Genomic DNA, 14,002 nt, shown 5'->3' on the forward strand with positions numbered 1-14,002 from the left:
TTAGTGGGGTGTGAAATTCCTAAAAAGTCACTACTTTAACAGCACATTTGGTTCACGGAATGAATTTTTAGGTAATAGGAATGCTATTCCATAAGGAATGGAATAGGCAAGGAATAGAATATGAATTGTATTCTATTGTTTGGTTCACGGAAGAAATAGACTTTAGGAATTATATTACAATGTTTGGTTGATTTAAGGAATAGAAATGAAATATGTTTTAAAAGACATAAATACCCTTATAAAAATATGTGGTGGTGGCGGCGGCGGTGGTGGTGATGGTGGCGATGGTGGTGGCGGTGGTGGTGGTGGTGGTGACGGTGACGGTTGTGGCAGTGGTGGTAGGGGCGGCGACGGTTGTGGCGGTGGTGGTGGTGGCGGTGGTGCTGCTGGGTGATGGTTCTGGTGACGGTGGTGGTGGTGGCGGCGATGGTGGTGGCGGTGGTGGTGCTGGGGTAGTAGTGATGGTGGTGGCGGTGGTGGTGGCGGTGGTGGTGATGGTGGTGGTGGTGGCGGTGGTGACGGTGGTAGTGGTGACGGTGGTGGTGGTGGCGGCGGCGGCGGCGATGGTGGTGATGGTGGTGGTGGCGGTGGTGGTGCTGGGGTGGTAGTGGTGGTGGTGGCGGGTGGCAGTGGTGGGGGCGGCGATGGTGGTGGTGGTGGTGGCGACGGCGGTGGTGAAATAGGATAAATTTATATATAGGATAAAAAAATTAGGTTAAAGAAAGTGGTAAAAAAGAAAATAGATTCTAAAACCTATTCCTGAGCGTTCAGTAATAGGCTAATACCAGGGGGGCCCTAGTAATAGTTATTACCTTATTTGAGGTAATAGGCTATTACCAGGAATATTATTCCTGTAATAGAAATAGTTACCAAACAAAACAATATGCCTATTACTGGGGATGCTATGCCATTTCCGGCCTATTCCGTGAACCAAACGGGCCATAAATGGTTGTTAAAGGAAAATTTCACAGAAGGATTAAATTGGCTACGATTGAAATAATTGAAGGATCAAATATATTCAAATTGAAAAGCAGGGACTACATTACATATCCGCTAAAAATTGAGGGATCAAAAGTGTGATTTCTCCATAATTTTTTAATACAAAAATACAATACTTATTTAGGAAATCTTACAAAAATTATATAATCAACCTAATAGTATGACACACTTAGTAATTAATCACATTACTAATCTACAATATACAAATCTAATAAGAGCTAATAAAGTTAGATCACTAACGTGAACTAAAAAAATATTGGTGTAATTGTTTATTAAAATGAATTGTTCATATTATTTTGATTTTAGTATTTATTATTATTATTTTTCCTAATTTACCGGCCCTCTATTATATTATTTACTTTTCCTAAATACCCTTGGATTCAGTTAGTATAAATTTTAATAACGAAATATTTCGTTAACTATTTATTATTCTTAACTTACTAATTGATTTTCATAAGAAAGGTCTTAAGTTCGAACCTCATCCCAATCAAAGTCGACGTATTGTTAAATATATACTATGGATATGTTAGAGTGTATTAAAAAAATACAATATAAAATTTAACATGAACATTTGTCAATTAATAGGAGTCACGCATTGGGCATTGATGAAACGATACACCTAATTTATAGTATATATTCAACACAGATGAGAAACTATGTCTATTACCATTGTGTTTTTGGGGAAGGAGGATTTAGTTCTATTTTTGGAGGTGCATTGTGCCAATGCACTAAAATTGTAGTAAAGCACACCAGGAGGCTAGATCAAATCAAGAATTCATTTATGAAGGAAGTGGAAACAAGAGGAAGCATGGATCACGCCAATTAATAGGGTTTTGTGTTGCAAAAATTATGCTTAGGGTACTATCCGGTGAGGGTGCTTCCCTTTAAAATTGTTATTACTGCACTAGTTAATCCAACATTTTTGCCACATGTCATAGTTATACATTCTTGAAAAATATTTACTTTTATGAAAAATTTGATAATCTTTCATTGATATACATACGTCAGGATATTCTAAAACATTAATTTAAAAATATACGTTGAACATAGACTATTCGTACAATGCGCGTGTGATAACTAGTACAACTATAAAGTCAAAGATTAGTGGAATTTAGTTAAGTGTCCGAAAAAAGTATATAATTTGATTTGGTATATGTACTTATTAGTGTGTTTTTTACTAGATGTGGAAGGCAAATGAAAATAAGGAAAAAGAAAGAGTAAGAAGCAAAATTGTAAATGTTGAAACTAGAATTGTGACCCCTCATCAAACTTGATTGATAAGAAAAAAAGATGGGTGTACTAATGGGTTTGCCAACCAATAGACCACTTCCTCACCACCTAACTATATTACTTCCTTCCCTCTTCTTCTCCATATAAACCCTCTCCCATCTCCCATCTTCTTCAATTCATTCCTTTTCCTCTCTATCTTCTCCACATTCATCTTTTTCTTCAAGAAAACATTAAAAACAAAAAAATGAAGCATTTCCTTGTTCTCCTCTTCCTAGTTGCTCTCCAATGTTGTTCCATAAGGTTAGCTGAAGCACAAGCCGCCGGACCGGCGCCTTCCGGTCCGACCAACATTACAAGGATCCTCGAAAAGGCCGGCCAGTATACCACGTTTATGCGGCTCCTTAAGATCACCCAGGTTTCTGATCAGATCAATAATCAACTCAATAATTCCAACCAGGGATTGACGGTTTTCGCCCCGACGGATAATGCCTTTTCCGGCCTGAAAGCCGGTACTCTGAACTCTCTGACCGATCAGGAAAAGGTGGAATTGGTTCAGTTTCATGTTCTTTCGTCTTTCTTTTCAATGTCGCAGTTCCAAACTGCGAGTAACCCGTTGAAGACGCAGGCCGGGGATAGCTCCGGGTCGTTCCCGTTGAACGTGACGACGGCCGGGAACCAGGTTAACGTCACCACCGGCGTGGTGGATTCCACGGTGGCCAACACCGTTTACAGCGACGGACAGCTGGCGGTGTATCAGGTCGACAAGGTGCTTCTTCCCATCAGCCTCTTTGGAACGCCGGCTCCGGCGGCCGCCCCCGCGCCGGGTAAGTCGAAGAAGAAGGCGAAGGCGGCTGACAGTCCCGTCTCCGGCGAAGACGCTTCGCCGACGAGCAGTTCCGGCGCTGTTGGGGGTGTGGACGTGCATGGCATGGTGGCGGCGGCGGTCGTTGGGGTTGCTTCGATTGTTTTCTTGTTGTAACGTTGGAATTTTAAGGGTGAAGATTGTGCCACGTGTGAAGTGGGGGTCCGGTTTGTTGTTGTGAGAATATGATGGTTGTTCCGAATTGGATTTGGATGGAGTGAGTGCCTTCCGAATAATTGTTACACTTTAGTCTTTTCCTATGCACAAGCTTTGTAAGGATATTCAATTTTGAAGTGTTTTTTTTTTTCTTATTAAAATTCTTATCCTAAAAAAAAACACAATGTATCAGCTTTTATATTTCTTAAATTTAATTTTTTTCAAAGTTATATTTTCAAGTCTTACTATATACTGTATATATTATAGTCCGTGAAAAATTTGCTTTGTGTGATTATTTTCTACGTTAAGATTTGTCGATCTTTATCATGAATATCAACTCATGTTGTACTAGTTTTATGATTTATAATATTAGGACTTTGTTAATTAATTGTGCTAAAGACAGCCAATATCTCAAGTCTTATATTGTCCTTACGCACAATTTGTTACCCATGGATTAACTAAGCAACAGTTATGCCATGAACTCGAATCTACATTGTAAGGTAGACTCGGATTCAAAATATACAATTTACATACTGAATGTTTATAATTTGAATTATGAACATTTAGTATGTAAATTGTGAACATTCAGTATATAAAATTGTGAACATTCAGTAAGTAAATTGTATACTTTTGGATCCAGATTAACCTTGCAAGGTAGAACCAAGTTCACAAAATAATTTGCCTTAACCAAGCTACCCATGCGGATACATCTCAAGCCTAATCCTTCGTATGATAGTGTGGGTTGAGGAATTTCTGATGGAAGAACTAAGAATTGAGAATTCCTTTACGTTTCTCTTGATACAAATATTTTATTTGGTGTGATGTAAAAATTGACATATTTGATGATGCCTTTCTTTTAATATACGGAAAATCATGTAATCATTACTTAAATGTGCATTTTGAATTAATATCACTACAGAGAGATAAACCAATTTAAGATGTCCATAATCAACTAAATAAAATTAAAAAAAAAAAAACTAATAAACAACTCCCACGGACAGCCAAAAGTCGATATTTATATCAAATTGTGCAATGTTGCTTAAGATTTACACTCAATTAAGACAAGTAACATTTTCTTTTTAATGTTGCTTCATTCATAACAGTAGTATATTAGCCTCTCTCTTTTCGATTTCCGACACCCACAAGGCTGCATGAATAATTAATTATTAATGAACACTAACTTGTTTTATCTCCATCTAAATTGGCAATCCTTTGAAACGTAACCAAGAAATCAAATATTCCCCAAGATTTATCATCCTTGATAGCAGCACAAAAATCCAAACAATTGACCATTTCGACATAAACAAGGTTTCAGTCCTTAAAAGGACCTAAATACTTCCTACAAGTTTACATCTGGTAGTACATTGTAATATACACACTGCAAGGTAAAAACTGAATTTGTACTGTAAAATGCAATCAATTTCTGTGCAAAGAAAGAAACAGAACACAAGTTTACATGGCCAAAGAACCACCAATGATCTCCAGTTTCCATTTCCCTCCCGGTGTCCGATTTCACCCCTCTGACGAGGAGCTGATCAATCATTACTTGCTCAACAAGGTGAAATCCTGCCCCCTCCCAGCTGCCATTGTTGCAGAAATCGAGCTGTATAACTATGACCCCTGGGAACTACCTGGTAAGTGATTCTTGTGTATGCTTGACAACATTATAGTACAGATGATTCATGTTAGTTGTTGATTCTGATATCTGTCCCGGTTCTAAAGAGCTGGCTCTGTTTGGAGAAGATGAATGGTTCTTTTTCAGTCCGAGGGATAGGAAGTATCCGAATGGAATAAGACCAAACAGGACAGCAACTTCAGGTTACTGGAAGCCTACGGGATCAGACAAACCTATTCTTGGTTTTGATGGATCAAGAATTGGAGTGAAGAAAGCTTTGGTGTTCTACGAAGGAAAGGCACCAATCGGCCACAAGACTGAGTGGAACATGATGGAGTACAGACTCCCAGACATAGCTGAGCAGCCTGCAAGAGTAACAAGATCCATGAGAGTAAGTATTAAACAAATCCTGACAGCATTTCCCTTTTCCTTAAATCAATGTGAATAAAACAGTTCTGGCAACATAAAAGCGAAAGTTCTTATCTTGCAAAATCAATGTAGGGTATATGTATATTAAACACGATGCAGATATGAATATGCTTTTATCAGTGTGATCTACTGCATGCAGAACATAGCATCTATGTCAACACAATATTAGATTCAAATTATCAGAGAACATTGAAATGATAAAGACGTGTATGATAATTTGATAGTCTAAAAATGATGCTTCCTGTGCAGTTGGATGATTGGGTACTATGTCGCGTTAGAAAAAAAGGCAACATGTCAAAGAATGCAGCATTGGAGGTTCAGCCAAGTCCTCAGGGATTGCAAGGTTACCTTCCAAAGAACGAGGGGCTCCCATCAGTGAACAATCCAGTGAGAGATGTACATTCGAACTATTGGCTAACAAAAGATCATAGCCCTCTGATATATGCCATGATTATTCAAGGCCTCATTCCAATGGAGAACATTGCTAGAGCTGCCTCTCAGTTCCATAGTGACAACAACTATGTAGCAGTTTATGAGCACAAACCTGGAAAAGAGAATATTCATATAGCAAATTCTTGCGCCCAGAAGAACCAGAATGGGGATCAGAATCTCCATTGCCTCATCGGGCTTCAAATTGAATGCTGGCATTCACATTATTGATACAAATTGCCAATAGTACAAAACAAATACAGAATTGATATGAACAATAGTATTTGAGCAATAATGTGTGAACAAGGTTCTCAAAAATTCATACTGCATCAAAATGAATTTCACACCACCATGGCACCATCCCAATATAAAAATAGACGCCGCCTAGCTCATGTTGGCAAAATTGGATAAATAAAATTGGTGTGTGAACAGTGCTATATATTGGCAGTCGTAAACAATTTCGCAGTAATCTGAATACAACACAACAGTTGAATCTAGAATGAAGTAGGTTAGTGCAAATTGATATTCTCAAAGTTGCCAGTTGTACATCCTCAAACATTGAGTTCACTTTCCCGAGGGCATTCCAGCAGGAAGCAGCAATTGCTGAATTACAGTGGACACTGCCAGGCCATGATAAATGAAGCTCCAAGGTAATCATTGAAGTATACTGCATAAAGAAAGTTGGGATTCATTACAACACTTATTTGATAATTTCGCATTTATGCTGGTTCCTCAATGCATTCAAACGGAGAAAAAAAAAAAAGCAGCTAATTGGAATGTTGGTATTGCTATCAACTATCAAGAACTGAGGAGCAAGGAGAAAGTTAAGGTACTCACTTGTATAAATAGGCTGCAATCCCCAAAATGATACAGATAAGAATGATATCAATAAAGAAGTTTTGGGTGGACCGAAGCTGGAATAAATTTAGAAAATGAATAAGAACATGAGAAGGTTCTAAAAGTCATAAAAGGGTCAGAAACCAGATTTATTTGCATTTTAATAAATAACAAATACATTATTAATAGTCTCCTTGAGTCTAAGATTGGTGTTCTTTAGCTCAGATGTTGCCTTGTCGACCTGCAAAGACACAAGAAGTGCATTGGATCTTGATACTCCACTATTGTCTGATAATGCAATCAATTAAAGGACACAACAAAAACATGCAAACCTTTGTTTCAATTTCATCAACCAGGGGAACTTGTCTATCCAATTCCTGAAAAAAGAATGGAAAATGAAAAAAATAGAAACAATTAGATCTCATTTTCCTTGAACCGGAATGCAACAAATTTTTATTTTCTCCCTATATTTCCTTTTTTTTTTTTTTTTTTTTTTTTTTTGTGGGCAGATGAAAGAGCAGGGTAGTTAACCTCATTCATATCTTGAGCCAAATTTTTCAGTGTGTCTAGACCTTCTGAAATAAAATCCAATCCTTGATCCTGCAAACATATCAGATATATAGTTTTAAATGATATTGAAATCAGCTCATATTGCTAAACCAATAAAGGATTGAAAACAAAACATGCATAAGAATAGATCATGCAAGTTACAAGCCTGTTTCATTTTCCGCATCTCGTACTCATTCCGGAACTGACTAGATTCTTCACTCTGCTGGAAGAAATCATCATCCATTTTCCCATCTGAAAATAATTTTTAACAGTCAGAAAACCTGCAACAAAATATTAAAGAAAAGAAGTCTAAGGAGATACTTGGTGGCAACCATCACCTACCGGAGTCTAATTTGATGTTTTTAAGAGATGATGAGCCCCCCCAACCTCCAGACTTGGCTTCACTTGTAGTGCCATCAGGTATTTCTTTGATCCTCTCAGGCAGTACAAGTACCAAGTCCTCACGTATTGCACGGTCTTCTTGTGAGACACCTTTAACCTGTTAATCAGATATAACTTCCAATTTTAGTTCTAAGAATGACACAAAGGTTCAAATTACATTGATAACAACATACAAATCAATAAAATAACGAAGCATCCAACCTATTACTATTGTGAAATCCATCATAAAGATTCAGCTCAACAGAACAATATAGTTTCACTATTTCTATAACCAATCCTTTGTGGTTGAACACCCTTCTTGTTAAAGAATTATAGTTTGTATGGAATTAAGGTTGAGACCAAGCTCATTTCACTTATCAATCCTGGAAGTATATTTCACCATAAATTGACTCCAGTCTCCAGATCATCTGATTACATTAAATACATATTTTGAATATAATATACTGCCTTCAATAAGGATCAAGAATAAGATATAAGAAATGATGAAGCAACCACATAAAAATACAGAAATGAATAATAGAAACCTTCTTATGGGCTAGTTTCTGCAACTTTGGGACTTCCTCCAACAAACGAGCCTTCAATCGCCGTACCTCCGCCTTCATGGCCACAGCCGCAGCCCTGTTTGTCTCCCTCTCCGCAGCCTCCGCTTTCTAAAAAAGCAAACAAATATATATAAAAACAATTGTTATAAGTTGTTTCGCAAACCGCTACTACATTGATAATAAGAAAAAGAAGAGAAGATGACTTTAAGCGCGAGGTCAATTTGGGACTCGAAGGTGGAGTAGAGGCGAGCGAAGGCATCTTCCGAGGATGCACTGTTGGCACGCTGCTTCTCGACATCGTACTTCTCATACTTCTTGCAAACTTCATCGAGACGGAAGAGAATGTCGATCACGCTCATCTTTCTGCCGTTGAATTTTCCGGCGACGGAGAATTCTGGAAGGGAAATCGGGAGAGAAAGGGGAGAGGCGCTTCTTCTTCTTCTTCTTCTCTCTTCCTTGCTCGCATTGTTCCTCGCTCGCTTCACAGTACTCGTCACAGGAAAACGGAGGGCTCACCGTCGAAAGCGCATCTAAAGAGGGAGATCTGGAGGGAAACGTTTCAATCACCATTAAAATGTTACGGAGTATTTTCGAAAATTGAGGTATATTATTGAATTTTTTTTTTTGAAAAATAAATTATTATTTATTATTGAATATTTAATCATTCAATTACGAGTTTATTATCATGAACAAAATTCAAATATTACACAGTTCACATCCTGAATTTTCCTTTTTCTCGACTCTATAGTCTAATAGTTTCTATACATAAAAAGTTGCAGAAAAAAAATCTAGCGGTAGCTTGAACGAAGAGGAGGGCCGTGCAAGGCTCGGAAACGTTTCATGGTGCGATCACGGCGGCGCCGTTCATCGGAATCAGAATCGGATTCATCAGCACACACGTAGTGAACGAAGACTGCTGAGAGCAACACCGCAGCCAAACAAACCACCGCATAGAATTGTCTACCCAGCTTTGTGAGCATCCCTTCAAACGACTCCATAATTCGCTCTCCTTTCTGTGTTCCCTGCGAAATCTGATTTGCATGCAGCGATACAGACATATATAGTGAAGGAGAAAAGTTTAAAAGTAGTCTGTGAATAGATAAGAAGAGAGGGAAAATGGCGGCGGGAAACGGGAATAGAGATAGCAGAGCACACAGTAAAGCAAAGCAAAAGATGGGCCGTAGTGGAGGCTGGAAAGAAAATTGACCGACAAGGCCCATTGTCCGTAGCTTCCATTAGTATTCTATGGACCACTGAGTGGAATATTGAGCGTTATGCTGGATTGCCGGGCATGGTGTACACGATTGCAAAAACAACGTCGTTTTGATGTCTGACTTTAAAAAAATTACATAACTACACATCCATAACTTCATAACTATACATCCAGAATTGCATAACTACACATTCATAACTTCATAACTATAAATCCAGAATTGCATAACTACACATCCATAACTTCATAAGTATACATCCAAAATTGCATAACTACATGTCCATGACTTCATAACTATAAATCCAGAATTGCATAACTACACATCTATAACTTCATAACTATACATTCAGAATTGCATAACTACACATCCATAACTTCATAACTATAAATCCAGAATTGCATAATTACACATCCATAACTTCATAACTATACATTTAGAATTGCATGCATAACTACACATCCATAACTTCATAACTATACATTTAGAATTGCATAACTACACATCTATAACTTCATAACTATACATTCAGAATGTGAAATTATAACTTCATAACTATATATTAAGAATTGCATGCATAATTACACATCCATAACTTCATAACTATAAATCCAGAATTGCATAACTATACATCCATAATTTCATAACTATAAATCCAGAATGTGAAATTATAAAACTATGAACATATGTTTACGTAACTAACAGCAATCGAAAATGATTTTTTTTTTATTTAAGTAAAATAATGCCATACCAAGTGGCTTGTGGTTTACTAGTACCTGGTTGTTCCCCTAAGTGGGAAGTGACAGGTTTGAACCTCACTTGAGGCAAGTAGTGTGTATATGTAGGGTATCCCCCTTTCTTATGGTAATTTATATAATGGACCAGGATTCACATAGCATTATGGAGGAAAAATGTTGCTAATGAGATTTGAACTTATGACATAAACCTTTTAAAATCAAATTTAGAGTTTAACCAACTAAAGTACTCAAACTATTAATAATTTATATATATATATATATATATATATATATATATATATATATATATATATATATATATATATGTTAGGGGACAGGTGCCCCCATAGTAGCTCCGTCCCTGTGAAGACACAAAAGATCACAATGCAAGAAATATACACATTTTATATATTTACAAATATTATTTAGGTACATAATTTATGTTCATAAGCACAGAATTTCATCACACAAAACACAGAAATTCATAACATAAGACACAATTACTAATTTGTTTCATATCACATGCACCAGAGTCCACAATGCACTATGAACCCTGGTCCATAGTATAAGGATTGGTGGAACACAAATAAAATTCGTAGCTTCCATCATTATTTATGGATCACTATGTGGAACACAAATAAAAAGCATATTAACACAACTAAAAAGTACATTATTTAAAAATATATTATTAAGAATTGAAAATATATTATTTTGTATATTATCAAATAATGTACATTCGGACACAAATAATGTATTTTTAGTATATTAAAAATATATCTTATATTCATAAAAAATATATTTTTTTATACACTATCAAATAATGTATATTCAGTACACAAATAATTTACTTTTAATATATTAAAAATGTACCTTTTTATGATCCACACAACGCTGTGTGGACCATGGTCCACATAAATATTTGCCTCGTAACTTTATCTTGTTATGTTGGGTTGATGGCTTGTCTTATCTCCTCTCTTATTTTCTCTTCAATCCTTCCCACCTTTTTTTTCTTTTGTGTGGGCCATACTCTTTCACACTCCTACTGATTATCTATTATTTTATTCACTTATTTATAATTAATAATTTCAATTTTATAATTATAATTTCTAATTATGATTTTAAATAAAAATAAATTTAGGTAACAATATTATTATTTTAAAAATAAAAAATAAAAATAAAAAACCCTTAAAATAAAAAAAAATTGAAAGGTTTCCAAAAGATAAATAAATAAAGAGTAAATACCCAAAATGGTCCCTCAACTATAGCTAAATTCACAAATTGGTCCTCAACTTTCAATTTTAACCAATTAAGTCCTTAACTTTGCAATTTTGACACGATTTGGTCCTTCATCTATTTGACCATTTGTTGACCGTGATTGACGATCTCCAGAAGAACCTTCAGCTCTCGTCGGAGCACGTGGAGGCCTCCTGGATGACGTTGCACCGGTTCAGAAACACGTTGTCTTCTTCGCTCTGGTACGAACTCAACTACATTGAATCAAAATAGAGGATGAAGAAAAGCGACCGGATTTGGTAGATTGCTTTCGGCAGTGGATTCGAATGTAACAGTGCGGTCTGGAAATGCAACCGGAACCTTAAAAAACCAATGATAAACCATGAAATTACATATATATCCTCAAAAATCACAGTCAACAAACGGTCAAATAGACATAGAACCAAATTGTGTTAAAATTACAAAGTTAAGGACTTAATTGGTTGAAATTGAAAATCGATGACCAATTTGTGAATTTAGCTATAGTCGAAGGACCATTTTAAGTATTTACTCATAAATAAATCGAGCCATCTCCAAACAAAACAAAAAATAATAATATAGCAGTGGGTAGGGGACATGTTGTCCCTCACGCAGCACACGATTGGCACGTGACGCTAAATCCGTCTTTTTATTCAAAAATTAAAGAAAGTTCTCTTTAATTTGGAGAATAACCTTTTTTCTCCTTCTAGTCTTTATCATCAAAGATGTCCTAAAAATGAATCTTCAATACATTAATAATAATTAATAAATATTCAATATATTAAAAATAAATATTTATCAATATATTAGACTACATTGCAATATGAATCATAGTCTATATAGTATAATTTGTCTCTCATGGTTGTTATGTTTTATAATCTTTGAACCTATTTCGAAAGTAGGTTGGATGTGATACATTAACTATTTTAAATTTTTTAGTATAACCTTAACTTTTTTATTCAACTTGAGAAAACAAGGTAATTATTAAGTTGATAAATGTCAATTATGTTTATAAATGACTGATGATAAGTGACAGCTTGACGGAATGACGGGTTTAATCAATTTTGGGTGTTAGTTAGTCAACACCTGAATAGATCGACGAAGTGTCACAATGAATTTAATAAATTAAAAGCCGAGGAGAATATACAAGTAAACATATAAGAGAAAGAGAAGGAAAGAAAATTAATTTGCGTAAAATTTGTTGACCTAATTTTAATATGAAAAACCACCATGACAGGACAATTTATATCGTGCACAACAGCGCATATAGCAATGTGCGTCCAGACATAAAACGTGCGCGTTTTAATTACTAATGTCACTCCATCCGTCCAAACGGCTCAAATCCCATTATGTGTATTTAGTTAAAAGTTTCTGTGTATTGTGTTATGAGTTTCTGTGTAGTCAGTTAAGAGTTTCTGTGTATTCAGTTAAAAGTTTATGTGTATTTAGTTAAGAGTTTCTGTGTATCTAGTTAAGAATTTCTATGTATTCAGTTAAGAGTTTGTGTGTATTTAGTTAAGAGTTTCTGTGTATTCAGTTAAGCGTTTCTGTGTATTTAGTTAATAGTTTCTGTGTGTATTATGTATCATGTTAGATTTAGTTATAAATTTCTGTGTATTCTGTTATGAGTTTATGTGTTTCGAAACAGAGAATTTTTTTTGGACAATACACCAAAACGATGTCGTTTTGGGTAGGACGGGACGCACAATGCATTTTGTGCGCCCTAGTGCACGATATAACGATTGCATGACAGTAGAATATGGACTTAGTAAATGTCGATGTGTTTCAACACTCGTTCCAACATTAACAAAAGCAATGAAGAAAAAAGAAAAAGAGACTAACATACTATAGAAAATCAAAGTTCACTAGATATTGTAAAAACTCATCTACCAATTGTAACCCCAACCTAGTATATCATTACAAGCTAAGTACTTAGAATAACAATCAATTGTTGATGGATACTTGCAAGAAAAAACTACAAAACTCAAAAATTCCTCAAGCTTTATGATCTCTCTGAATGTTGAATTTTTTGCTCTACATGCCTTGTTGATTTTCTCCATTTAAATAGACCACTTATTTATTCACAATCTTTGTTGAATTGAGATCTTGAACCCTTCTTGATAGAGGAATAATCTTGAGATTTTGAATCCTTAAAAAAAAAAAAAACATGTCACCTTTTTGTCCAAGATTTCTAAGTTACATTTCTTGCAACGCAAGTTACTAATTTCACTTTGAAGAGATAAATAAATTTGTTGTTACAAGTCGATCTTCATGTTTTGCCAAAATATTTTGCTAACATAAAATTGGTACTAACATTTTGCTTATATCAAAGTGTAGTGTTTCTACGCCATTTGTAATTTCTTATTGGAAGGCAACATTTCTCAAGTTGCTTAGAGATCTAATGATCACACCCTTATTTATATAACTATACAAGTGTGATCACACTCATATATGTTGACTTTGAGAGTCATTTTTACTCCTAATACGTTAGTATAGCATGTGTAATTATATTTTATAATATGACTAATTAGCCATGCTTAGGGTTACTAGTTGACTTTTGTATAGGTATAGGCTGCCTAAGCTTGGGATCCTTCTTAGACCATCACCATTTGTAGTTTTTTAGGGCTTTTTTTGGGTCAAGTTGGAGGGGAGAGAGAGTGGAAGTGAGAGAAGAAAATAAATTTGCAATAAATTGGGTTTTTAGTGGGCTCGTGTGGAGAACATGAAAAGAGACTGAATTAGTAAAAAGAAGA

The 14,002-nt window shown here is 35.6% G+C and overlaps 2 protein-coding genes across 2 annotated transcripts; one reads left to right on the plus strand and one right to left on the minus strand.

Moving 5' to 3' along the window:
- Positions 1-2,395: 2,395 nt before the first annotated feature.
- LOC109193091 (fasciclin-like arabinogalactan protein 12) lies at positions 2,396-3,495 on the plus strand. The gene has a single exon (XM_019343895.1). It carries the CDS (start codon positions 2,474-2,476, stop codon positions 3,206-3,208), a length of 735 nt encoding a protein of 244 aa, XP_019199440.1. The 5' UTR covers positions 2,396-2,473; the 3' UTR covers positions 3,209-3,495.
- Positions 3,496-6,088: 2,593 nt separating this feature from the next.
- Positions 6,089-8,894, minus strand: LOC109193090 (syntaxin-71-like). Its single transcript, XM_019343894.1, has 10 exons — positions 8,816-8,894; positions 8,254-8,594; positions 8,033-8,158; positions 7,449-7,605; positions 7,273-7,358; positions 7,089-7,157; positions 6,890-6,934; positions 6,736-6,798; positions 6,558-6,634; positions 6,089-6,387 (listed from the first exon to the last, which is right to left on the minus strand). Exons 2-10 carry the CDS (start codon positions 8,407-8,409, stop codon positions 6,375-6,377), a joined length of 792 nt encoding a protein of 263 aa, XP_019199439.1. The 5' UTR covers positions 8,410-8,594; positions 8,816-8,894; the 3' UTR covers positions 6,089-6,374.
- Positions 8,895-14,002: the final 5,108 nt, after the last annotated feature.

Source organism: Ipomoea nil, unplaced genomic scaffold, assembly GCF_001879475.1.
Source record: "Ipomoea nil cultivar Tokyo-kokei standard unplaced genomic scaffold, Asagao_1.1 scaffold1834, whole genome shotgun sequence".
In the NCBI taxonomy this organism is placed as follows: domain Eukaryota; kingdom Viridiplantae; phylum Streptophyta; class Magnoliopsida; order Solanales; family Convolvulaceae; genus Ipomoea; species Ipomoea nil.

Excerpts from the sequence above, each read along its gene's own strand:
- LOC109193091 (XM_019343895.1), top strand. The coding sequence starts at position 2,474 with ATGAAGCATTTCCTTGTTCTCCTCTTCCTAGTTGCTCTCCAATGTTGT.
- LOC109193090 (XM_019343894.1), bottom strand. The coding sequence starts at position 8,409 with ATGAGCGTGATCGACATTCTCTTCCGTCTCGATGAAGTTTGCAAGAAG. Across the intron at positions 7,606-8,032 it reads AGAAACTAGCCCATAAGAAG|GTTAAAGGTGTCTCACAAGA; the intron begins GTTTCTATTATT and ends TCTGATTAACAG. Across the intron at positions 7,359-7,448 it reads AAACATCAAATTAGACTCCG|ATGGGAAAATGGATGATGAT; the intron begins GTAGGTGATGGT and ends AATTATTTTCAG.